The 24,392-nt window shown below is 57.6% G+C and overlaps 1 protein-coding gene across 2 annotated transcripts in view; it reads right to left on the bottom strand.

The window, feature by feature from the left end:
• Window positions 1-21,518, bottom strand: part of PLPP4 (phospholipid phosphatase 4) — a 33,123-nt gene extending 11,605 nt beyond the window's left edge. The window contains exons 1-5 of one of the 2 annotated variants that reach the window (XM_036423075.2): window positions 21,354-21,498; window positions 11,674-11,782; window positions 10,591-10,681; window positions 6,043-6,106; window positions 2,120-2,244 (exon numbers count right to left, since the gene is read on the bottom strand). In XM_036423075.2, coding sequence (XP_036278968.1) covers window positions 2,120-2,244; window positions 6,043-6,106; window positions 10,591-10,681; window positions 11,674-11,782; window positions 21,354-21,409 — 445 coding nt within the window. In that variant the 5' untranslated portion in view covers window positions 21,410-21,498. Of the gene's footprint in view, window positions 1-2,119; window positions 2,245-6,042; window positions 6,107-8,938; window positions 10,137-10,590; window positions 10,682-11,673; window positions 11,783-21,353 lie in introns of those variants that run through there. The other variant, XM_045576150.1, reaches the window with a different exon arrangement.
• Window positions 21,519-24,392: the final 2,874 nt, after the last annotated feature.

Genomic DNA, 24,392 nt, shown 5'->3' with positions numbered 1-24,392 from the left:
GGGCCACCGTCTCCGCCTCGGGGTCCACAGGCAAGCCCGTGCTGGGAATCGCTGGGAGCTACAATGCTGATGATGCTGAGTGTCCCTAGGACTGGCTGCTGGGCCCTCAGCTGGGGCAGGGCCAGGGCGATGGGTCCTGTTGGTCCTCCTTTCTCCCCAAGGTGGCTCAGCCCTGCCACCCACACCCCGAACTGGCTGGGGAGAGAGCGGTGTCCCATCCTCCGGCCAACTTCGCCTCCCAACAGAGCTGGTCCAGCTGCCACTAAAGTGACTGCATTTCCCAAGCCGATGCCAGCGGATGGAGAGGCAGCCCCGGCCTGAAGGGGCCAGGAGCGAGCCTGGAGGGAGATGGTGGCTGGGGACCACAATGGCAATTGCTCAGGGATGTTTCTGAGTTTTATGCGAAAGGAAAAGAAGGACACATCTTATCTTTCTAAGGATGCCCACACCAGCTACAGGTCAGAGAAAATACGGAGGCCGTATATGCCCACGACTGCGCCAGCTGAAGCCCGGCACCGCTCAGGGCTTGGACACTTTCCAGAGGAGGGTTTTGTGAACACTGTTGGCTCATGATTGATCAATCGATTGATTGATGGACTGATTTCTCTCCTTTCCTTTCATCCATTTATCAATCCGTGAATCTACCCATATCCTCAAATATGTCTATTACAGAGGACATGTGGTGATTTGAATTTTCATCTTTAGAATACTCATAATATCTGGGACAATCTTTGGGCCAAATTGGAAGTCTGAGCTAAGAGCCAAAGGTCTGAAACAGCGGTGAGGAACCACACTACGCCGCCCAAAGAGGCGAGGAGGGCTCATGGGTCGACACTCAACCACTGAGCCGTGCCGGCCGGCGCGATGCATCTTATTTATCGTTGTATCCCCAGCGCCTGGCACCGCGCCCAACACGGAGCCCTCCAGCAAACATGGCGGCAAACGCGCAGAACAGCCTGGGCCTTGGCTTTGGCGATAAACAGCAACACGGATAACAATGTCCATTTAACACCAAGTACCTGACATACGCGAGTGGATCAAATAAGACAACGCGCCCGAACGCTTAGGAACAGCGGGCGCTGCAAAATGCCAGGATCAGCATTGCTTACCCCAATCCTCACCCACAAGAACCATGCATCGTCTCCCCACCGACCACAGGAAGGTCATCGCAGAGCTGATGCCGGGCAGAGCGGGCACTGCCATCCTTCCAAGTCCCGCTCTCTCCACCACACCGCCCTGTACCCCTCTCTCTCCACCACACTTTCCTGTACCTCTCTCTCCACCACACCGCCCTGTACCCCTCTCTCTCCACCACACTTTCCTGTACCTCTCTCTCCACCACACCGCCCTGTACCCCTCTCTCTCCACCACATCGCCCTGTACCCCCTCTCTCCACCACCACAGCTGCCTGCACCCCTCTCTCCACCTCACTTCCCTGCACCCTCTCTCCACCACACCTCCCTGTACCCCTCTCTCTCCACCACACTTCCCTGCACCCCTCTCTCTCCACCTCACTTCCCGGCACCCCTCTCTCCACCACACCGCCCTGTACCCCTCTTTCCACCACATCGCCCTATACCCACTCTCTCCACCACCACAGCTGCCTGCACCCCTCTCTCCACCACCTCCCTGTACCCTATTCTCTCCACTCCTCCCTGCACCCCTCTCTCCAGCACACCTCCCTATACCCCATTCTCACTATTTAGTCTTAGTACCAGCTGGAACATTTATTATAGATTACATATTGTGTGTAGGCACACATGTATACGTATGTGTGCTACATAGTGATACAGTCTCTCTCACACACACACACACACACACACACACACACACACACACACAGCACGTCCCTGAGGGAACAAACTGGAGCGAACCCGGAGCTAAAGGCAGCAGCCCGGTGAGCAGGCCCAGCACCCGAGTGGGTGAAGGTCACATGTGACACCTGCTGGGCGGCAGCGGCACCAACGTTTCTGAGCCCCGGAGCCTCTGAGCTGAAGTCCCTTTGTGAGCCGACGCCCCACGGCGAGGAGTCGAACCCGCCCAGCACTCACACCCTCACTGTCCCCATCTGACCCTGCAGGGCGACAGGACCGCAGGGAGCCATGTCCGCGGCACTTACAGGAGGAGTGGATGCTGGGGAAGCTCTTGCGGCCCTCGGACACCAGCTCAGGGTCCCCCGTGCAGTGCATCTCGGCGTTCATCACCCCATCTGGAAAGCAGCGGTGAAAGAAATCGGGGCGCGGTCTACAAGAGACACCACGGACACGTTCCATGTAAACGCTGCCGTCAAGAGCTGGAGCTCTGCCAGCCCCAGCCACACCCAGCCCCTCGGCCACACCCAACACCTCCACCCACACCCCAACTCCTCCACCTACACCCAACTCCACTCACACCCCAACTCCTCCACCTACACCCCACCTCCTCCACCCACACCCCAACTCCTCCACCCACACCCAACTCCACCCACACCCAACTCCTCCACCCACACCCAACTCCTCCACCCACACCCAACTCCACTCACACCCAACTCCTCCACCCACACCCCAACTCCTCCACCCACACCCAACACCTCCACCCACACCCCAACTCCTCCACCCACACCCAACACCTCCACCCACACCCCAACTCCTCCACCTACACCCAACTCCACTCACACCCCAACTCCTCCACCCACACCCAACTCCTCCACCCACACCCCAACTCCTCCACCCACACCCCAACTCCACCCACACCCAACTCCACCCACACCCAACTCCACCCACACCCAACTCCTCCACCCACACCCACCTCCTCCACCCACACCCCACCTCCTCCACCCACACCCCAACTCCTCCACCCACACCCCAACTCCTCCACCCACACCCAACTCCACCCACACCCACCTCCTCCACCCACACCCCACCTCCTCCACCCACACCCCACCTCCTCCACCCACACCCCACCTCCTCCACCCACACCCCAACTCCTCCACCCACACCCAACTCCACCCACACCCACCTCCTCCACCCACACCCAACTCCACCCACACCCACCTCCTCCACCCACACCCCACCTCCTCCACCCACACCCCAACTCCTCCATCCACACCCCAACTCCTCCACCCACACCCAACTCCTCCACCCACACCCAACTCCACCCACACCCCACCTCCTCCACCCACACCCCAACTCTTCCACCCACACCCCAACTCCTCCACCCACACCCAACTCCACCCACACCCAACTCCTCCACCCACACCCAACTCCTCCACCCACACCCAACTCCACCCACACCCCACCTCCTCCACCCACACCCCAACTCCTCCACCCACACCCCAGCCCCTCTGACCCCACCCTAACTCCTCCAGCCACACCCAACTCCTCCACCCACACCCCACCTCCTTCACCCACACCCAACTCCTCCAGCCACACCCCAACTCCTCCACCCACACCCAACTCCTCCACCCACACCCCAACTCCTCCATCCACACCCAACTCCTCCACCCACACCCCAACTCCTCCACCTACACCCAACTCCACTCACACCCCAACTCCTCCACCCACACCCCAACTCCTCCACCCACACCCAACTCCTCCACCCACACCCAACTCCTCCACCCACACCCCAACTCCTCCACCTACACCCAACTCCACTCACACCCCAACTCCTCCACCCACACCCCAGCCCCTCTGACCCCACCCCAACTCCTCCAGCCACACCCAACTCCTCCACCCACACCCCACCTCCTTCACCCACACCCAACTCCTCCACTCACACCCCAACTCCTCCACCCACACCCAACTCCTCCACCCACACCCCACCTCCTTCACCCACACCCAACTCCTCCACCCACACCCCAACTCCTCCACCCACACCCAACTCCTCCACCCACACCCCACCTCCTTCACCCACACCCAACTCCTCCACCCACACCCCAACTCCTCCACCTACACCCAACTCCACTCACACCCCAACTCCTCCACCCACACCCCAACTCCTCCACCCACACCCCAACTCCTCCACCCACACCCAACTCCTCCACCCACACCCCAACTCCTCCATCCACACCCAACTCCTCCACCCACACCCCAACTCCTCCACCTATACCCAACTCCACTCACACCCCAACTCCTCCACCCACACCCCAGCCCCTCTGACCCCACCCCAACTCCTCCAGCCACACCCAACTCCTCCACCCACACCCCACCTCCTTCACCCACACCCAACTCCTCCACTCACACCCCAACTCCTCCACCCACACCCAACTCCTCCACCCACACCCCACCTCCTTCACCCACACCCAACTCCTCCAGCCACACCCCAACTCCTCCACCCACACCCCAGCCCCTCCAGCCCCACCCCAACTCCTCCACCCACACCCCAACTCCTCCACCCACACCCCAACTCCTCCACCCACACCCCAGCCCCTCCGGCCCCACCCAGCTCTTCCGGCCACACCCCAGTTCTGCCCAGGGTCCCAAACAGGGCAGACAGACAGACAGACAGTCGGGGTAGAGCTTAGGCCTCAGGTCAGAGAAACCCGAGCTGAACTCCTGCTATGCCGCCTCCAAGTGCCTCCTGAGCCTGTTTCCACTTTGGTCAGGGGGAGGCCTTTACCTACAAGGTGAGGCCTGAGGGGAACAGGGCCCAGTGCTGGTGACGTCAGCACCGCACCCGCCCAGAGCCCTGCATTGAGGCTGCGTCGGGATCCAAGCCTCAGGGGGGCTCCTGTCCCTTCACTGGGCCTCTGGGTGGCCGGCTACCCCTCAGGGCTCAGCTACCCCCCAAGAGGACCCCGAAGGTCCCATCCATGAGCCAGTACCCGGCCATGCAGTGAGGAAGGAGATTGCCCTCTGCAGGGGAGCGCCCAGGCCTCCGGCTACAGACTCGGCTCTGCTCAGCCCGGGACCAGATGGTGCTGAGCGAGCAGCTGTGGGGGTCCAGGATCCCTGACAATCCTGCGGCTGTCCTGGGACATCTCACTTTACAGGTGCAGAACACAGCTTCGGAGGGTACCCCCTCCAGGTCACACAGAGCTAGCTCTGACCCCCCCCACACACACATGGGTTCCTGCACCCACACACCTCACCCTGCCACTCTGCCTCCTTCCCGTGAGGGTTCTCTCCCAGGTGTGCAATGGCCAACCACCCCTCATGGAGGCAACCCAGGAACGCCACCATGGGCAGGGCTGCCAACACGGGGCCCCTTTTCTGCACACACTGGGGCACCGTTCACACACACTGGCTCATGGACACCCCCAGCTCTAGGAGATAATCACCAGCAATCACCAGTGCCATGCCAATAATCAATGTTAGTCATCTATCAGAGTCTTCCCCTATTGAACCGCACCCTCCGAGCAGGACGGCCCGAGAACCAGCATTCCAGCAGGGCCCCTGGCGGCTCTAAGCACGGGCTGCTTGCAGGCGCGGCAGCGCAGGCCATGGACCGCCTGCCGGACAGGTGTCCCTCCCCTGCTCCTCGGAGCCAGCCCGCACCTGCCCCAGGCAGATAGATGGTCAGTAAAGGCCGAGGCTCTGGGGTAAATAACCTGCCTGAGACCTACACCTGGTCAGGGCCCAGGCAGGTCTCGAGTTCAGGCCATTTGGCTGCTCTCCTCTACGGAGACCGCCCTTCCGGGCAGGCGGGGAAGAAGGCAAGTCACAGAGAACGGAAATCACTTCCCAGGAGGGTAAGAGCACCTCTGTGCCGATCCACCCTTCTCATCCCCGAGAACGGGAAAGGCTGACCTGACTGATTCTGGAGGCAAAACCGATGAGCGAGTGGGTGTGGGAGGCCCTGGCAGCACAGGACTGGAAACACCTGCCCCGGCCTGACTCCTGAGGAAGTGGAGTCGGTGGGTCCCCCTTTACTCCTCTCCTCCCCCCTTCCTGAGACAGGGGCTGGGAATTCAAAGTGAAGGGAGGAAAGACCTGTGCTGAGGACACAGCCCAGGACAGCATCAGAGGGGAACCAGCCGAGCTGGCATCTGCCTCGTGCTGTGCCCTCCCCGCGGCCCAGGTGACCCTGAGCGCCTCAGTCACAGCCGTTTCCCTGGGAACTCACCTGCCCACGATCAGCTTAATGGTGTTTGTGCAGACACCGTTCAGAGCGAGAGCCAAGGACACGGCTGTGAGACAGAACCACAGACAGAAAAGTGACCAGCTGATCTCAAAAGTCAAAATCACCATCACATCACAAAGCACTATTTCCTTTACGGCCGCAGGAAGACGATCCAGCAGCAGCTTTCAACACAGGGATGTTTGGGTGGCAAGTAAATGTGATTAGGACAGGACTTCGGAAAGCGACTCATAAAATCCTGAATCCTGAGCTGCGAGATTTATCTCCTCCTCGACTGAATGCTCAGTATCACTGAGGAGCCATCGGTCACGGGCAGATTTAAGGCTGCACAGGCGGTTTCTTTTGCTGATAGCAAAAAGCGTGAACTTCTCATTTCCTTCTACAACCTTCTCAGACACAGTTTTCATGATTAAGTCCTTCTGCAAACGAGGACACACCCATTTGGCAAGTATCCTTTTCATTTTATTGAACTTCGGGGGTGACGTTGGTTAACGTGGTCACACAGGTTTCGGGCATGGACGGCTGGGTCATGTGGCGGCTCCAGTCGCAGCTTTTCTGAGGGACTCTGTGTTGCTTGCAGAGTGCCTGTACGTCTCCCTTCGCACCAGCAGTGGACAGAGGAGGGCTCCCTCTCCTCCACAGTGTTGCTATCACCTGCCTTGTTGATAATCGCCCTTCTAACAGGCACGCCATGGGTTCTCACTGTAGTTTTGATGTACATTCCCCTCATTGCTAGCGAGGTTGGACATCTCATATATCGATGGGCTATTTGTATGTCTTCTTGGGAGAGCTGTCTGTTCAGGTCCTATGGCCATTTTTTTTTTTACTAGTAAACCTTTATTTTGAAAGTATCACATGTTTCCTTTACTCCCCATTGACCTAGCCTGCTCCCAGCCCTGCCCCTCCCCCAATCCCAGGCCCTCAGCATGGCTTGTCTGCACCCCTAGGTTATGCATATATGCATACAAGTTCTTCGGTTGACCTCCTCCCACCCACCCACCCTATGGCCATTCTTTTCTTGGGTTGTTTGACTGGTGTTGAGTTTTTTGAGTTCTTTATATATTTTGAATATTAGACCTTTGTCAGAGCTCCTGTTTGCAAATATCTCCCACTTGGCCTCTGCCTCTGTTTTGTTGTCGCTTCCTTTTGCTGTGCAGAGCTTTTCAGTTTGAAAGCAGCAACTACCTCCTGTTGACTCGTCACCTGCCAACAGCTGCCATCTATTATCCAGCAGGCAGCTGTGTCTGAGTGGGTTCTGAGAAGGCTGGCCTAAAGCACCAGGAATCCCGGGATACTTCCTTTAAAATACCCACCAGGGGGCTCTCTGGCTCCGAAGGACTTTGATGTCTGAGGGATAGGCCATCCAAGGATGCGAGTAATGGAGTCAGGGAGCTGCCCCTGCAGGGACGTCATCCCTGTTTTCACTGTGACCTCACACGTGGCGAGCCGTGTGCGGGAAGCTCAGACGTGCACACGGAGAGCCCTCGGAGGCCCGTCCCCATTGCTCTGCTGAACGACGAGGCACTGGAGCTGCCCTTCCTCTGGCAAACAAAGGACCCAACAGGAGCCGAGACTCGCATGGGAACAGCAGTGCAGGGACATTTCTGGGAAATGCTGCCCAGAGCTCCTCATGGCCATCAGGGGACGAGCGTGTTGACCTTATGAGCAGAGAGAGCTTGGAGTGGCAATGGGCACCGCGGGCACAGGGACGAGACGGAGAAAGCCGCTTGCCTTGTTAAGATGTTTGTGTTGGGCTGGGGTGACCTTGGTTAATAAAAAATTATGAAGGTTTCAGGTGCACAATCCTACATCACCACCCACAGGCTAGTCTCTCCCATCATCATTTACTCCGTTTACCCTCCCCCCCCTTCCGCTGGTAGTCACTGCTGTCTGTGTCGTTTATTTTTGCTCAATCCCATCACCCTTTTCTCCCAAACTCCCTTCCCGCTGACAGCTGTCAGGCTGTTCTCGGTATCAATGAGTCTGTTCGTTTATTTTGGTTCATTATATTCCACGTGAGGAGACCCTTTGGTACATGTCTCTCTGACTGACTGATTTCATTTAGCATAATGCTCTCCAGGTGCATCCATGCTGCGTAAAGGTTAGACTGCCTTCTTTTTTACAGCTGAGGAACCCATCACCTCACACCCCAGGATGGCATCATCAACAAATCAACCTACATTAAGTGTTGGCAACGATGTGGTGGGAATGCAGACTGGTGCAGCCATTGTGAAAAACAATATGGATTTCCCTCAAAAAGTTAAAAATGAAACAGTAACCCTGGCCAATTTTGCTCAGTGGGTAGAGCATCAGCCCTCGAACTGAAGGGTCCCGAGTTTGATTCCAGTCAAGGGCACATACCTCTCGGTTGCAGGCTTGATCCCCGGCCCTGGTCAGGGTGCATGCAGGAGGCAACCAATCAATGTGTCTCTCCCTCTCCCATTCTCTTTAAAAAAAAAAAATCAATGGAAAAATATCCTCGGGTGAAGACTAACAAAACCAAAAAATTAAAGAAAGAAAAAAAAGAAACAGCATGACCCAGGGACCCACTTCTAGGAATATATCCCGAGAAACCCAAACGCCTCTTGGAAAGAATGTGTGCACCCCTGTGCTCGCTGCTGCGTTATTTACGACAGCCACGTGCCCATTGGTGGGCGAGTGGATGAAGCGGCTGTGGTACATGCACCCACCTGCTTTAACAAGTCGGGGGAAGCAGAGAGAATGGGAGCAACCAGTTCCAATGAGCACCTTTGTCAGAGAAAGACTGACCACCTGAGTGTGAGGTGGGGGAATTGCCTATCTTGGGGAGGGGGGGGGTGAGAGGAGCCACAGCGGCTCAGCTGCATGGTCCTACCACTTAGACACCACGCCTGGGGCAGCTGGGGGCGGGGGTGGCGGCTCAGGAATGGAAACAGAGTGGGAAACTCAGGGAAACCCTCTGGTTGATCCTGAGAGCACAGACCTCCTTCCTAAACGCTGGCCTCTGCCGTCTCGCAAGCTCGAGGCCTGCTGGAAGGTCTCCTGGGCTGAGGAGGGGATCCCTGGTTTGTCTTCATGCCGCTTCTCCCAGAGCCGTGACAACGGACAGGCTGTGAGGACACCAGGACGTGACTGGGTCTCCCGACACCATGGTCCGAGGGCACACTGCCATTCTCCAGCCGGTCCGACTTCCCACCTGGTCCTGGCCTGGCCTCTGGCACAGACCAGTCTCTGGGAGAAAGTGTCTCCAGCTGAGCTGCCAGTGCATCTGGGAACTTAAAGGGGAGGCGTCAGTCCAGAACCCCACACCCCGGCCTCTGCACCAGGGGCTCGCTGCCGCACAGAGCGGGTCTTTAAAAGACCAAGTAGCCGAGCTGGGAAGCGTGTGCATGTCACGTACTGCCCACAGCGGGCAGCCTCACTCCTGACCCGAAAGCCAAAGGAGAAGAAAGGAGGGGGATCTGGGTGACAGTATCCAGGGCGGATAGAATCTCCTCGTGGGAGCAATGGTGAGCTCCTGCTGCCAGAACACAGCCAGACTCCTCATTCTGGGAGCGACCTGAGTTATTTCCATCTGAGCAGCACCCCAGGGCATCGGCATGGCCTCTCAGGCGGACACCAGAGAGAGGGCAGCCGAGTGCAGATGCAGGAAAGGCCGAGAGCAGGAAATGAGTGACCTGATCCGGAGCTTCCTGACGGATAGCAGTCGGGGGTCTGGTGTGAGGGCTGGTCTGCAGCATCCACAGCTCTGCGGGCCCAGAGGCAGCATGCCAGCCAGGCTGTCTGCTGAGAAGATGCAAAGCCACGTGGTGTGAGGAAGGGGTTACTGGGGATGAAAGGGAGACTCTGTAATATCTTTAAGAATAAAGATAATTTTTTAAAGTGAGAAGGGATTTCCAAGTCAGTTAAGAAGGCCCCGAAGAGGACATCCTGGGACCACAGTGGTATCCATCCTAACCCAGCCCGGCTGCTCGGGACATGGGTGGGAGGGCTCCGGTGCCCCGGCTGGAAAAGCTGACCTCCCACCACCAGCCTCGGACACTGGGCCACGTGACCACCAAACCCAAAGCCACAGATGAGCAGCCGGGTCGTCGCCTGGCCTATGGGGGAAGCGGGAGGCATCCACAGGCTGGCCGGAGATGACCAGGCCTGAGAAATGATGGAGCCATACTTTGCGAGTGTGGACACGGTCAATTTCTGAACTGCCTGTGATATGGGCCTGGTAGCCACAAACATGAGACGGACAGGCAGTGGTGACCAAGGACCAGGTTTCTTTCGCCACAAGAGCTGCCCTGTGCTGAGCCCGAGCAGCACCATCTCTGGGGGAGGCAGACGCCAATGTTCAGCACAACGGACAGCGGCCATGGCTACAGGGAAAGCAGGGCTGCTCCCACCTGTGCCCTGGACTTTCCAGGCTTACAACGCGTGCTCTTGCTTCTCCCAAGCTTGATTTGACCCAGAGAAAAGTTAGCTGGAGCACCTGAGGTTTTCTTAAACCCAGTCATCTAATCCAGTCCTGCCCCACCCCTAAAACCAGAACAGTGGATACTCTACCTAGGAAGGCCTCCTTAATTTCAGTCTTGTCTGTCTGCCGGATAATTTTCACCACACAGATCACAGCCAGGGGCGTGAGGAACGAAATGGCCTGGAAGAGAGGACAGACCCCGTGAGGACAGCGCTGGGCCATCTGAGGCTGGTGGGTCATCAGGGCCAGAGATGCCCCCCCCCCCCCCCCCCCCCCCCCCGTGAAACCCATACAGTAAACTAGTCAGACACACCCCGGTCCCTTTGATCTAGGATTCACAGATTTGACTTAGAGCCAAAATGGAAGAAGTCTCATTTAATACTCAAGTGTTAGGTAGTGCTCTCCTTATAAACACCCTAGTTTTTAATTTCTCTGAGATTGATGAAAATCGTTTATTTTCCAGCAGAAAAGCAATGATTAAAAAGCAATGAAAATAAGACTTGAATGCTCACTGTGCTCTGAGCTGTTGAAGGAGTTTGCAGACACAAAGACCTTCCCCGTCATCGCTAACGACAAGAGTTCCTCCATAAAACCAGGGGATCTCTTTCAAAATGCAACCATGCTTCTCCTGTGCTCTGGGAGAGCTTTGGGACCCGGGCCACTGGCTCCAGAGGCAGAAAGGCTAGCAAAGAGGAGTGACCTTCCTCTCTCATTGCCGCGTGCCTGGAGGGCTCCTCTCTCCCGCAGTGAGGCCGGCACCAGCCAGGAGCCCTGAACCCGTCCCAGAAGCCGAGACCCAGGCACTGCCCAGGGCTGGCGTCACATTGAGTGCCTGGTCGGTGGCAGGCAGCTGACCAGCTGAAACCTGTGGCGAAGACCTCAGCTTCTCTTTGCAGCAGGCGAGCTTCGGTTTGCAGCCGATTTCACTGTGAACACTGGGGACAGCCCAGCGCAGCTTGGCTGGCAGGCCCCTCCTCCCAGCGCCCGGCATCACTCCTCCTCGCGTGAGCCAGCGGTGCCCACCGAGATTTGGTTTTGAACTCGAACCTGATGGACTGCTCACCGTCTCTCTCAGGCAGCCCCGTCTCCAGGGGGTTAGAAAAGCTGACAGGGAAACTCACTGGGTTTGCACTTGGGAGGAAGGCCGAGCCAGCGGGAGAGCTGGTACTTACAAACATGAGGCGGGTGGGGATGTTGTCCGACTGCACCAGGGGGTTTTTGTACAGCCAGATCTCCTCCGGCTGGATGACTCTCTGGAACGGGTCCAGAAACTCCGTGAAACTGAAACAGCAAAGAGATGCGTGAGGGCCGAGCGCTCAGCTGCTGTCTTAGTTCTGGGAAGGCCGCGTCCTCCGCATCCCCTGGGAGCACCAGCCCACCTCACACCCTAGGGGAGGACCAGCCCACCTCACACCCCCAGAGAGGACCAGCCCACCTCACACCCCCAGGGAGCACTAGCCCACCTCACACCCTAGGGAGGACCAGCCCACCTCACACCCCCAGGGAGCACCAGCCCACCTCACACCCCCAGGGAGCACCAGCCCACCTCACACCCCCTGGGAGGACCGGCCCACCTCACACCCTAGGGAGCACCAGCCCACCTCACACCCTAGGGGAGGACCAGCCCACCTCACACCCCCAGAGAGGACCAGCCCACCTCACACCCTAGGGGAGGACCGGCCCACCTCACACCCCCGGGAGGACCAGCCCACCTCACACCCTAGGGGAGGACCAGCCCACCTCACACCCCCAGGGAGGACCAGCCCACCTCACACCCCCAGGGAGCACCAGCCCACCTCACACCCTAGGGGAGGACCAGCCCACCTCACACCCCCAGAGAGGACCAGCCCACCTCACACCCTAGGGGAGGACCGGCCCACCCCTCGGGAAGAGCAGGGTGATGCTGCCCCAGCTGGTGGCTCTCAGCCCCGACCAACTGGGGAAAGACAAAGAATGACAGAGTGGGTGGTGTCTTCCCTCGACACCTGCCAGCGGCATGGGCCGATTCTGGGCATGAGAACAGCTGTGAGCATAACATGCAAAGACCCTAAGAACCGGGATTTCAAGGTGAATGGTTCTAGCTCTGCCTGATGCCGAGCAGGTGCTCAAAATGAGGGGCCCCTAATTTCAGAGAGAAAACACGTTCGCTGCTGTCCCCTCTGACAAAGGATCGTCATCGCACTCTAGCTGCAGAAGAGAGTTCTGGGAAATGAGGGGTCACGCCCTTCCCGCCCCCCGCCGCCCCCAGACACCGGGAAGCAGTGTGTCGGCAGGATGGCAGGCTGGCAAAGCCCACAGCTCGCGGCCAGGAGCCTGACGATTCGATGCTCGCCCGTCCCTCTGCTCTGACAGCTGACTGTTAGGAAGAGCTCCACAAAGGAGCGGGCTCACGTGGAAACCCTCCCTCCCTGGTTCGTGGGAACGCCCAGCTGGACAGGCTCAGCTGAGCCGAGACCCCGGAGGCAGGCGGGAACACCTGTCGTCAGTGGCCGAGCCGAGTGCGTTACAGACCGGCTGAGCTCTGAGTCAGTACGTGGCCGGACGTGGCTCCACAGCCAGGAAGTGGCGGCAGGGCCTGACCCCAGGGCTGTGACTTCTGCTCCGAGCGGCCCGAGGGAGACCAACGCCTGCGTGGCACCAGCACGGGGGGTGCTCGGCCGCGTGCTGCCCGGGGATCTCCACCCCGAGCTGCTGGCACCGAGGAGGGAGAGCTGCGGCCGCTCTGCTCGGGCGGCGCCCGCCCAGGAGGAGCCACGCTCAGTCCCAGCACCAAGACCGCGAAGCCGAACGGCGAGAAGCCAGGTGAGTTCGAGTCTGGCATCGCCCAGACTGCCGGGACGGGCGACAAACTCGGACCTCAAGGCCCAGCCCCGGGACTGGACGTCACAGCGGCCAGGGAAGTGACGTTGGTGGCAGTCGGAAAGCTATCATCTTTGTTCTGGTTCCTCAACTCAAGTCTTTACAGGAAATCCACGTCCGACTGGACCTCGAGCTGAGGTGGTGGTCCTGGGAGGCACGCGGTCTTCATCGGGCAGAGGAGAGTCTGTCTGCACCAACCCCAAAAAGCTGGACAGAGGACAAACAGAAGCATCTGGAGCCGGACGCCGACTGCCATCCTGGAGCCTTGCTCTTCCGAGAGCCATCGTGGGCAAGAGGATCTGCGAGAAGCTGGACGCAGCCGGCTCCCAAGGTGCATCGGGACACAGTGCAGCACAAGGCTGAAACTTTCTCCCAAGTCTGTAAGCAGCTCATGGCAGGGACGTTAGTTGTGAATTCCCAGAGTTCCAGTTGAAAAGAAAAATGACTAAAACATCGTTCCCAGTTTTAAAAAAACGAAGGGTGAGGTGCCAGCCCACACACAGAGGGGCAGGGGTCGGGGGCAGGGGGGAAGGGCAGGGGTCTCTACTGGACGGGCAGAGTCCACAGCACTGATCCCACAGGAGCAGGTGCTGCAGAGCCCAGGGCACCCACAGCATCCCAGGCCTCAGGGCCCAGACCAGTGACTGACAGCGTCTCAGGGGCCTGGTCTGCTGGGTGGAGCCACGAGAAGCACACCCCTCAGGGAGGCGGGAAGCAGTGTTGATGTAGGGTTCGTTATCACCATAGTTTTTTGTTTGTTAACCTTCACCCAAGGATATTTTTTCTATTGAGTTTTAGAGAGACTGGGAGAAAGGGACGGGGGGGGGGGGGGGGGGTGATTGGTTGCCTCCCAGATGCACCCTGATCCTCGAGCCTGCAACCCAGGTTCGTGCCCTTGACCAGGAATCAAACCCAGGACCTGAGTTACAGGCTGACTCTAACCACTGAGCACACCGCCCGGGGCTATCCTTCATTTTCAACTCCTCCCTTTCCAGTTGGAACATCCTCTCCACAATCAGCCGAAGGTTAACGGAAGGCCCCCAAGCCTGTTCAAGGAGCGGTGTCACCCCCACCCCCCGCCACCCCCGTGCTCCTCCGGACTCCCAGGATGGTCCACACCTGGGCGTGGTCTGGCACAGCCTCCACAGGTCCATCACCTGCTCCCACAGGATAGGTCTGCACACCTGTCACTACCTGGTGGTGAGGGGGGTGAAAATCCGAAGATGTGGGGCCCAGAGCCCTCGCCCACAGTCTAAATGGAGAGGCCCCTGGGCATCTGCTGTGTGCCAGTCGCGGTGTCGCTGTTCAGGGCAAAGGACTGACCGCAGACAGTCAGACTTGCAGGAGCCCCAAGTCTGAAGCAGATGGACAATCAGACAATGGCCGCCTTAGGGGAGCACTGTCCAGTGGGAGAGGCTGTCGGGTGACGGACTCCACGCTGCAGACTTGGAGGAGCTTCTCAGGAAAAGTCAGAGCCTGGCTGGGCCCGGAAGCCAGAGCGAGATCCGTCAGGGTGGGGCGGGGTGGGGGCGGGGAGGGGAGGGGGGTGGGTTCGGGAAGCCGAGCTCCAGGAAGGACGCTGAGGCAGTTCACATCCTTAGACTTGCAGCTCCTACTGCAGTTAGTGACAGTTACATTTACAGTCACCACCTGGGAGCCCCAGGCCTTGCTCTGCACCACCTGCCTTCAGGCTGGGCCTCCCTGCCCTCCCCCCTTCCCCCCCTCCCCCTCCACTGCCGGTCTGGCTGCCTGCCCAGCAGGACCTCACAGGTAATCCTGTTAGGCCCCCTTGTAGTTCAGCCCCATCATTCCTGCCAAGATTTTTATGAACCTTGATTCTATTATCCTACGTATTAGCCTTCCACCCGGGTTCTGTGTCATTCGAAAATTCAATAAGCTGCTTTCTATGTCCTTATCCAAGTTGCTGATAAAAACCTTGCACAGGAGGTCGGAGGTCAGAGGCCAGAGGCCTGAGGCCTGGCCCAGGCAGCACACACGCACACGCACGCGCGCACACACACACACACACACACACACACCGCTATGCCCTGAGCACAGCCAATGCCTGCTCTCTGGATGCTCTGCTGGTTCACCCTCCAGCTACTTCAGCAGCCAGAGGACTTCCTCCCCTGTCCCCCAGGGGCACAGACTCGGTAACAATGGTAACGCCTCACCCCGAATCACACCAGCCAGCCAGCACCCAAACAGCCCCTGGGTGTGCAGAACTTGAGCCTAAGCGGGAGCCTATCGGCCCCTCGGCTGAGCCTATAATCTCATGTCACCCACAAGCATATTTACACGTGACCACCTGCCTTTCTTCCTTTCAAGGAGCATAACTTGGTTTAAGTAAGTAAAAGGTCTGTAGCCTTTCAAGAAGACAAACCACAATGATTAAATTCCCACTACTGCGCCCGGCTGGTTTGGCTCAGTGCATAGAGTGTGGGCCTGCGGATCAAAGGGTCCCGGGTTCGATCGAGTCAAGGGCACGTACCTCAATTGCAGGCTCTTCCCGGGCCCGGGGCCCTGGTCAGGGCACCTGCAGGAGGCAACCGATTGATGTGTTCCTCTCACAACGATGTTTCTGTCTCTCCCACTCTTCCTAAAAATCAATGGAAAGATATCCTCAGGTGAGGATTACAATAAAGAAAAAAAAAATCCTACTACTGCATGGGAAAGGGGTCTATGCCTCAGTACACCAAAAGGAACCACGGACCTCAGTGGTTGAGCGCTGACCTATGAACCAGGAGGTCACAATTCAATTCCCCATCAGGACACATGCTGGGTTCCAGGCTTGATCCCCATTAGAGGAGATGCAGGAGGCAATCAACTGATAATTCTCTCTCATGGATGTTTCTATCTCTCCCTTTCCCTTCCTCTTTAAATCAATTGAAAGATTTTTATTTTAAAGGAATCACAGGTTCCACCAATGACAGGTGGGACAAACAGAAAACAACCAGGTGGCAGACTTGTCAACCTTAAAAATAAAACAGCCAGTTGTTTTTCCAGCAAGAATGACTTCACTTGGGAATAGCAGAGGAGCTGCAATTTAGGACTTGCAAATTGTTTGAACTCACGCACGTGTGGAGAACATAGGGGGGAAGTGTTACTTTTTAGAGAAAAAGGAGGAAGTTGGGAGGAGCAGTTAAGAACAACTCCGTCGGAGAGCCCGAGTTCCTCGTTGCAGTGGCTGGTTTCTCATTGGCTGTGTTGTTGCTGGGCAAGGAGAAAACCTTCCTTCCAATGCTGGGGTTACCACGTCAGCTTCTTCCTGCCCCCCACTGTCAACGAGAGGGGGGGTGTCCACTTAAAATTCCACTGCATGCCCGACCACATCTGTTTCTGCACAGTCTTGCAGCCCTTGGTTTTTCTTTAAATAGTTAGCAGATATAAAACATAGAAAGGCTGATTTCTGACACTCACTACAGGATTCCCAAAGCAATCATGAAAGAATTAGAGCTGCTCTGAGGATATTTCTGTTTTCCCCCAAACAGGAAACATCAATACTGATCTTCCTGATTATGAATGAAAGTAATACACTTTACTGTAAAATAGTTTAGACCATAAACAGTATTTAAAAAAACAAGTATTACAAAGTTCCATGCCTTGAAATAATCATCATTAAGATGTTTGTGTATTTTCATAGACATGTTTCTTACAGACGCGGACGCAAATTCGGGTACTGCATCGCTTGCATTGCGCACACTCCTGTGACTGGCTTCTTACCACTTAACAGATTGTGAGTATCCTCACAACTCATCTACGTAATCAATTCCAGTGGCTGCATGTTCTTTCCGTTGTAGCACATAAAGCTTGCTCCCATCGACTCTCAGAGCACACCTGGCATTTCTATGGGAACCACAGCATTGGGGTGTCTTAGTTATCAGCATCTGCCAGTTCCCTCTGCTCATATCTGCTACCCCTGTGTGGACTGAGGCGCTCTTCTCTACTCTCCCTTCTGATGGCAGGCGCTGTGTGTGAGGCTCTAACGCCTCACCCTGTAAGCTAGGACGGGGCGGCAGAGATTAAACCATCTGAGGGTGCCAAGCCCCTAGCACGAAGCCACAGGCAGGGAGCTCTGCTGTGGCCTCCCTCCCTCCCTCTCCCTGCTCCACCTCCCTCCCTCCTTCCCCCCAAGGTGGAGGCCCAGGGCATCTAAGAGGTACCTACACACGCGCACACACTGGCCGCTTCTCTCCCAGGGGGGTCCCGGGTAATTCTTCAGAAGGCCTTCCCAACTTCCTACGTGCTACTCCGGCCTCAGCTCCGAGAGCTGCACCCTCATCAGTACACTGTGACATGAGGAACCTTTTGAGTGACCTTTGCCTCCGCCTCCTCCGAGGAGGGAAAGGGGGTGGAGAGGGGAGCGGAGATGGGCTTTAGCGCGGACCTCGTGCCAGCGTGTGCTGGGCACCATCTCACACGACATTTCATCTTCACAGCTTCCTGGACGAATACACAACTCAGTCAGGATGCTTGTCTCACAACCAGTAGGCAGGTTTCGCCCCAAAGCCTGAGGGAACGGCCCTCCTGCAAAGCGGGGCCCAGCTCTGGGCGTCCTTGTGGCTTCACCCAGAGCAGCTGCTCTGCAGACCGAGACGAAAGCAGCGCCGGGCCGTTCTCTCTCAGAACGAGGGCTGTCTAGAGAAGCTAATCCTTCTTACCTCAGGTGAATGCCAGCACGTCCACTCCTTAGTGTATACCAGTGGTCGGCAAACTCATTAGTCAACAGAGCGAAATATCAACAGAACAATGACTGAAATTTCTTTTGAGAGCCAAATATTCTAAACTTAAACTTCTTCTAATGCCACTTCTTCAAAACAGACTCACCCAGACCGTGGTGTTTTGTGAAGAGCCACACTCAAGGGGCCAAAGAGCCGCCTGTGGCTCGAGAGCCGCAGTTTGCCGACCAGGGGATCATTCACCAATGAGACAAGCATTGGGCGTAACAGCCCAAACCTACAAACAACCCAGGAGTCCTCAGCAGCAGATGGGTGAATGAGGAGAGGTACCAGGATGCAATGAGACATTCACCGAAGTGCAACCCACAAACCACCACCACACACCACGAGGACACCTGTGCTTCCGTTTCTCCACCCGCAAACAGCGCTGTCAGCATCCCCATCTGAGGGCTCCCCACAGACTCGGGACCCTCCTCCTCGGGGCCTGGCACACGGTGAGCCCCGCATGCAGTCACCACCGGAGTAAAGCTGGAAGGAGCGGGCGCTGGTCTCAGGGCTGCTGACCGGCCGCCACGTCTCCTCGCTGTCTTGCTCACACAGGCCGAGGGCTTCAGCATCTGCAGAGATGCCCCCAGAATCTCCCCTGGATGATGGAGGGCATCTGTGTGCCCTGCTCCTGCTCTGCTCTGCCCACATCCGTACATGAGGGCCAAGGGGCCTGTGAACCCAGAGCTTCACGGTGCCCAACACAGCCTCCACGACGTCGCACTCGGACTTTTCCTAAACCCCTCGTCCCTCCACCAGTGCCTTTCCTGTTCGGTCACCTGCCTGCACCAGCTCTGGTTTGCATTACTCACCCCTCATTTCCTTCCCAGTGATGTTCTCAGGCTGGACTGTCCCAAAGGCACGGAGCACCCTTCGGGGCGACTCTCAGGGCAGCTCTGGGGGCTGGGAGCACCTGCCTGCACAGTGAGCACTGGTCCCCCGGTGAGCCGGGGACACTGTCACCCCACCATGGTGGTCCCAGATGCACGTCATTCCCGCAAACACAGACGCCACAGGACCCCCTGGCATCGGGGGATGGGCTTCCTGGCCTCACACAGAACAACTGTGGTCAGAGAACAGGTGCGTCCACAGGTGATGTTTCCCCAGAGGCACCAGTTTGCAACGCAAGGTATCCCTCCCACCAGATTTTTCTCTTGTCTGGGGCAATAAACAGGGTAGAAACACCAAGCAGAACCAGGTGAATTAGATCAACATCGGAGACATTGGGTTCTGCCTGCCCGAAGGGACTGTCCACTCCTGCCCAGGTGAGGCCTTTGGCTGAGACCACCGTCTTCATGAGCAGAGTACAGCCCGCCCACCTTGCCATCCGACCAGCGCCGGCAAACAAAGAATAAAACTCCCCTGCCAGCCTCTGCCCTTGCCAGGCCTGTCTGAGAAGACAGAGGGTCATCTGTGTCTGGGAGCCCAGGGCCTGCGCTCCGGAAGCCGCCATCTGCCTGCCAGTACAGCTCTGAAGTCAGGGTCCCACAGGGAGGCTCCTGCCAACACTGACGCTGGTCTGTGCAGGTAAAGGAGCCACTAGTTGACACAGCGATTTGATATGAAAACCAGGAAATCGGCCCAAAGTGCCATCCATGCCCAGGTGTGCGTCCCTCTGGGTGAGAGCAGATCCCCCGTTAAGTCGTTAATACCAAGGGGGGTTGGAGAGAAGAATATAAACTGGCTTGCTTTTACATATCAAGGGCACAAGAAGCACATTCACAGTAATCATAAAGCTTCCAATTCCACTGCACAGATCTTTATGTATTTGTAAACATCTCATAAATGTTTGAGGAAACATGAAGGAAAACCTGAAAACAATACAAATACGACTGGACTCTATTTTTTTAATCCTCACCCAAGGATATTGTCCCATTGACTTTTAGAGGGTGGAAGGGAGGGGGAGAGAGAGAAACATCGATGTGTCAGACACATCAATTGGTTTCCTCCCTCCTGCTCCCCAACCTGGGGCTGGGGATCAGGCTGAGACTGGACCCTTCACTCCCAGGGCCAACGCTCCATCCACTGAGCGGAACCAGCCCCGGGGTGTGGACCCTCTCCCACCTTGATGTTCTCAGCAGCAGGCAAACCAGGCAGCTCTCCTCACTGCCCTTCAGCACTACTCAGGCCCCAGCAGGTGCTCAGTTCTACCTGCACCCAACTCTCATTTCCGACACATAATTTCATGAGCAGAGTACATTGGACATTGTCCAGTCACTAGTCTGAATGTTTATTTCAAAGGTAGAAAAGCACAGTAAGAGGGAACCGTGTTGTCCCTTTTCCCAAGATGCACTGAAGCTCCGGGCTCCTGTTCCCTGAATCGCCGGTGTTCCCTGAGGCGGGAGGGCTGCCTGCACTGGGGGTGGGAGGAACACTGGTGGCTTTCACCCGGGAAGGACCCGGGGAGACAGGGCACTTCTGTCCCCGGTGCCCGCTGCCAGCAGCTCCCAGCCTCCCACCTGCCCTCAGCCACTGGCTCTGCAGAAACCCGGGAGGGGCCTCCCCCTGGAATGGCTCAGCGAGCTTCTCAGCAACACAAACAAGCGAAACAGCCAGCAAACCCACCAAGTTCACGCAACTTGAACCTGTGACACGTGTCAGAACAGCGTGGGCAGAGGGAGAGGGCCTGCGGCCACTGGGGGGACAAGGCCCGGGGAGCCCTGGTGGCAGTGATGGGGGCGGGGTGAGCTGGCAGAGGCGCCAGGGCTCCTGCTCTGGGCCCGAGGCCGGTGGGTGGCGGGCCCAGCAGCACCCACACCTGTGCCAGGCGGACCTCCTCCTTCCCAGATCTCTGTTCCGCCCACCCCCCCCCGGGGCTCTGGGTCCCTCCCGGCGGGCGGGCGGCGGGCGTGGGGAGCCCCCTTCCGAGCTCCCGGCCAAGAAGCGCCGCCGGCGCCCCCCGCACCGGGCGCTCCGCCGGGGACACGGCAGCACCGAGCCCGGCCTGGGGCGGCGGAGCCACGGGAGCGGAGCCCGGAGCCAGGGCAGCCACAGGGGCTCCGAACTCGGAGCAGAAACTTCCCGAGGGCGCGCCCGCCTCCGGGGGATCCCCGAGCCCCGGCCGGTGCGGCGGCGCCGGCTCCGCCCGCTGGGGGGGCGGCGGCGGGAGCGGGTCTGAGACCCGCGCGGGGGTCCGCGGTCCCCAAGGCGCAGCCCGGCTGGAGCGGGGCCGGGACTGGAACCCAGGCCCCGCGGGACGCCGTGGCCCCAACAAAGTTGGGGCGCAGCATCGCTCGGCCCGTGGTCCCCGGCCTTGCGCCGCTACTTACACGAAGACCCCGAAGAGCAGGGCTCGGACCCCGATCTCGACGGCCAGCTCCCGCATGGCGCGGCCGGGCGGACCGAGGCGGCGGCGGTGCGGCGGCGGCGGCTCCGGGCTCCGGGCTCCGGGCTCCGGGCTCCGGCCGGGAGGCGCTCCAGGCCGCGGCGGGGGCGGGCGCGGCGGGGGCGGCGGGCGGGCTCTGCCTAGACCTCCCGCCTCCGGCCGGGCTCAGGGACGCCGCTCGCCCTGCCTCCCCGCCGGCCCGCGCCTGGGGACTCCCGGCCCCGCCGCCTCCTCCTCCGCCTCCTCCGCCTCCTTCTCCTTCTCCGCCGCGTGGAGGCCTCCGCCGCCGCCGCCTCCACGCGGAGGGAACCCCGCCGCCCCCGCCTGCACGCCGCTCCCCGCGGGTGGGCGGCCCCTGCGCCGCGTCCTGTCCTCCGCGCGGAGTCCCTGCCCTCCCGCTTTCAGCTCAGTGGGCGCCCCCCGCCCCCCGCACACGCCCCCCCTCGCCCCCAGTACACGCCCCCCGCACTTGCACACGCCCCCGGCACACGCCCAGGCACAGGCACGCACGTGGCTGCAGCACAGACGCGCCGGGATCCTCGGAGCTCCTGGCGCTTCTCCCTCCTCCCTCCGCACCCCTGCACCTCCCGGACCTGGAATCCTGTTTCTAGGAAGTTTCCCTGCCACTCGGGGGAGCCAGGTGCCCATTGATGGGACAGGGTAGTCAGTCAGTGTCTGTCTCTGTCTCTCTCTCTCTCTCTCTCTCTCTCTCTCTCTCTCTCTCTCTGAATTTATAATTAAGGACAGAAACGCTTTGCTCCTATGAAAGGACTGGCATGGCCCCATTGGTGTCCCAGATCCCATAAGGCAGCCAGCCGCTCCAGCAGCTCCCGGATAAAGGATGGACCTGCAAGCAGTGAAGGCAGTTTCAAAAGCCCTCCAGCCCCAGCACCCAGGTCCCAGCCGGACTCCTCTGGTCTGCATGACCCCAATGTTCTCTCATCAAGGACGCCTGGGTGCGAGGGCCTACCTGCTCAGAAACCCTCTCATTAGAGAGTCAACAAGTTTGCCTGAACAAAACCAGCTCCGTAACTGAAGTGTGAGGCTGATCTTTGAAAATCACTTCAGGATGCAGCCACTCAAGTAAGTGCAGCGCCCTCCAAGTGCCGCTCTGAAAATCTCTCCTTTGGTGTCAAGGAAGTCACCTCACAGCCGTGCCTCTGCTGGAGGATCTTTTAAACCCCCAACAGCACTGTCCGGTAGGATGGTAGGATGACCCCATGTTGACCAGACTAATTTCAAAGAGAAAGCCACCGAGGAGAATATCACTTGGCAACAAATTCTTATAATCTAATTTCCCAATGAGAGGGTTGGCATGGAGACCCTCACCTATAAGAACCCGTATTTCAGGCTTTCCAGGGTTACCTGGTGTGAACTTGCTAATAAGCCTAAAACACCAAGGATCCAAGAAAAATTCCCAAGAGGTCATCAAGTTCAACCCAGCACATGACTGTCTCCCATGATGGTCTCAGTAAATAGGTCTTCTGCACACCTCCAGGATGTGCAGCTGGTGGGCCGACAGCTGTCATGTCCTCTCAGTGACCTCTCCTAGTGAGTGATTGTCAGATGTTAATGATTCCATTCTGAAAACAATTACTGCCCATCTCTCATGCTTCTGGAATTTGAAGAATCCACACTGGGTTGAAAAGGAGGTCTTAAAAACCCCGTGTTTGTATTTGTAGCCGTGTACCTGTATGAAGACAGACTTTTTCTTCTCCACACGATCCAAACACTGCTATATTATCATCATGTTGCCTGTTCTGAGCTTACTCTCTCCTGGTTGAAAATGCAGATGAAAGAGTATATTTGAAAGGAGTTTTGTGGGGATTTAAAAAAATATTTTCTATTGATTTTGAGAGAGGGGGAGAGGGAGAGAAACATTGATGTGAGAGCAAAGCATCAGGCTGCCTCCTGCATGGCCCCCACCAGGGATGGAGGCCAAAATCCATGCATGTGCCCTGACCGGAATCAAAACAGCAACCCCCTTCCGTGCAAGGGACGATGCCCAACCCACTGAGCAACATCAGCCAAGGCAATAATAGCTATAGTTTCTCAGCACTCACTCTATGCCAAGCATTGTCTTAGGAACTTTATATTCTTCATGAACTTAATTCTTACTCAACAGTGTCATCTGTATATTATTATGCCCATCGTTCAGATGAGGAATTTGAGATACAAATAAATTAAGAATTGGGCACAAAGTCACACAGGAGTAAATAGTGGAGGCAGGAGGTGAACCTGGGGACTTGAGTCCCTCTGTCCCAAGCTGTGCTTCCAGGGAGGAGGAGCATGTGGACGTGAAGATGAACAGCCATGGGGAGAGCCAGTGAGGGGGTGTTGGCTGGAAGGATCCTAAATGCTGGGAAAGTGTTGAGGTTTTAGCTTCAGGAAATGATTTGTAGGAGACAAAAGGAGGGTGAAGCCAGCCCTGGGCAAGAAGTGCAAAAAGAAAGCTGAGTCTGCCCTGGCCCATGTGGCTCAGTGGATAGAGTGTCAGCCTGCAGGCTGATGGGTCCCGGGTCAATTCCGGGTAAAGGCACATGCCTGGGTTGCAGGCTCAATCCCTGGTGTGGGGTGTGCAGAGGCAGCTGATCAATGATTCTCTTATTACTGATGTTTCTATTTCTCCCTCTCCTTCCTCTTTGAAATCAATAAAAAATATGCTTTAAAAAGAACTCAGTCTCAGATGAGAAACAAGCACTTCCGTGAGGACTGTAGCTACTCGAGGGACTTGGTCATATAGGATAGAAACCAGAGTTAACTAACTTAACAAGCAGTTCTTCAGATGGGTTTTATAACACGGACAGAAAAGACAAAGAACCAGACTAAAACAATAACAACAACAAAAAAACACCAAGAAACAAGGAAGATCCCGCAGCAGGAAGTACATGTGGCCACAGGGAGAGAACTGCCCGCTGAGCCGAACAGAGGGGCTCCTGAGTCAGGTCAGGTGGCAGAGTTCTGGGGACCAGTGGGCCAGGTG

This window comes from Pipistrellus kuhlii, unplaced genomic scaffold, assembly GCF_014108245.1.
Source record: "Pipistrellus kuhlii isolate mPipKuh1 unplaced genomic scaffold, mPipKuh1.p scaffold_m20_p_75, whole genome shotgun sequence".
Lineage (NCBI taxonomy): Eukaryota > Metazoa > Chordata > Mammalia > Chiroptera > Vespertilionidae > Pipistrellus > Pipistrellus kuhlii.
The sequence above is the reverse complement of the archived record's forward strand: the minus strand, read 5'-3'. Positions and strand labels throughout refer to the sequence as shown.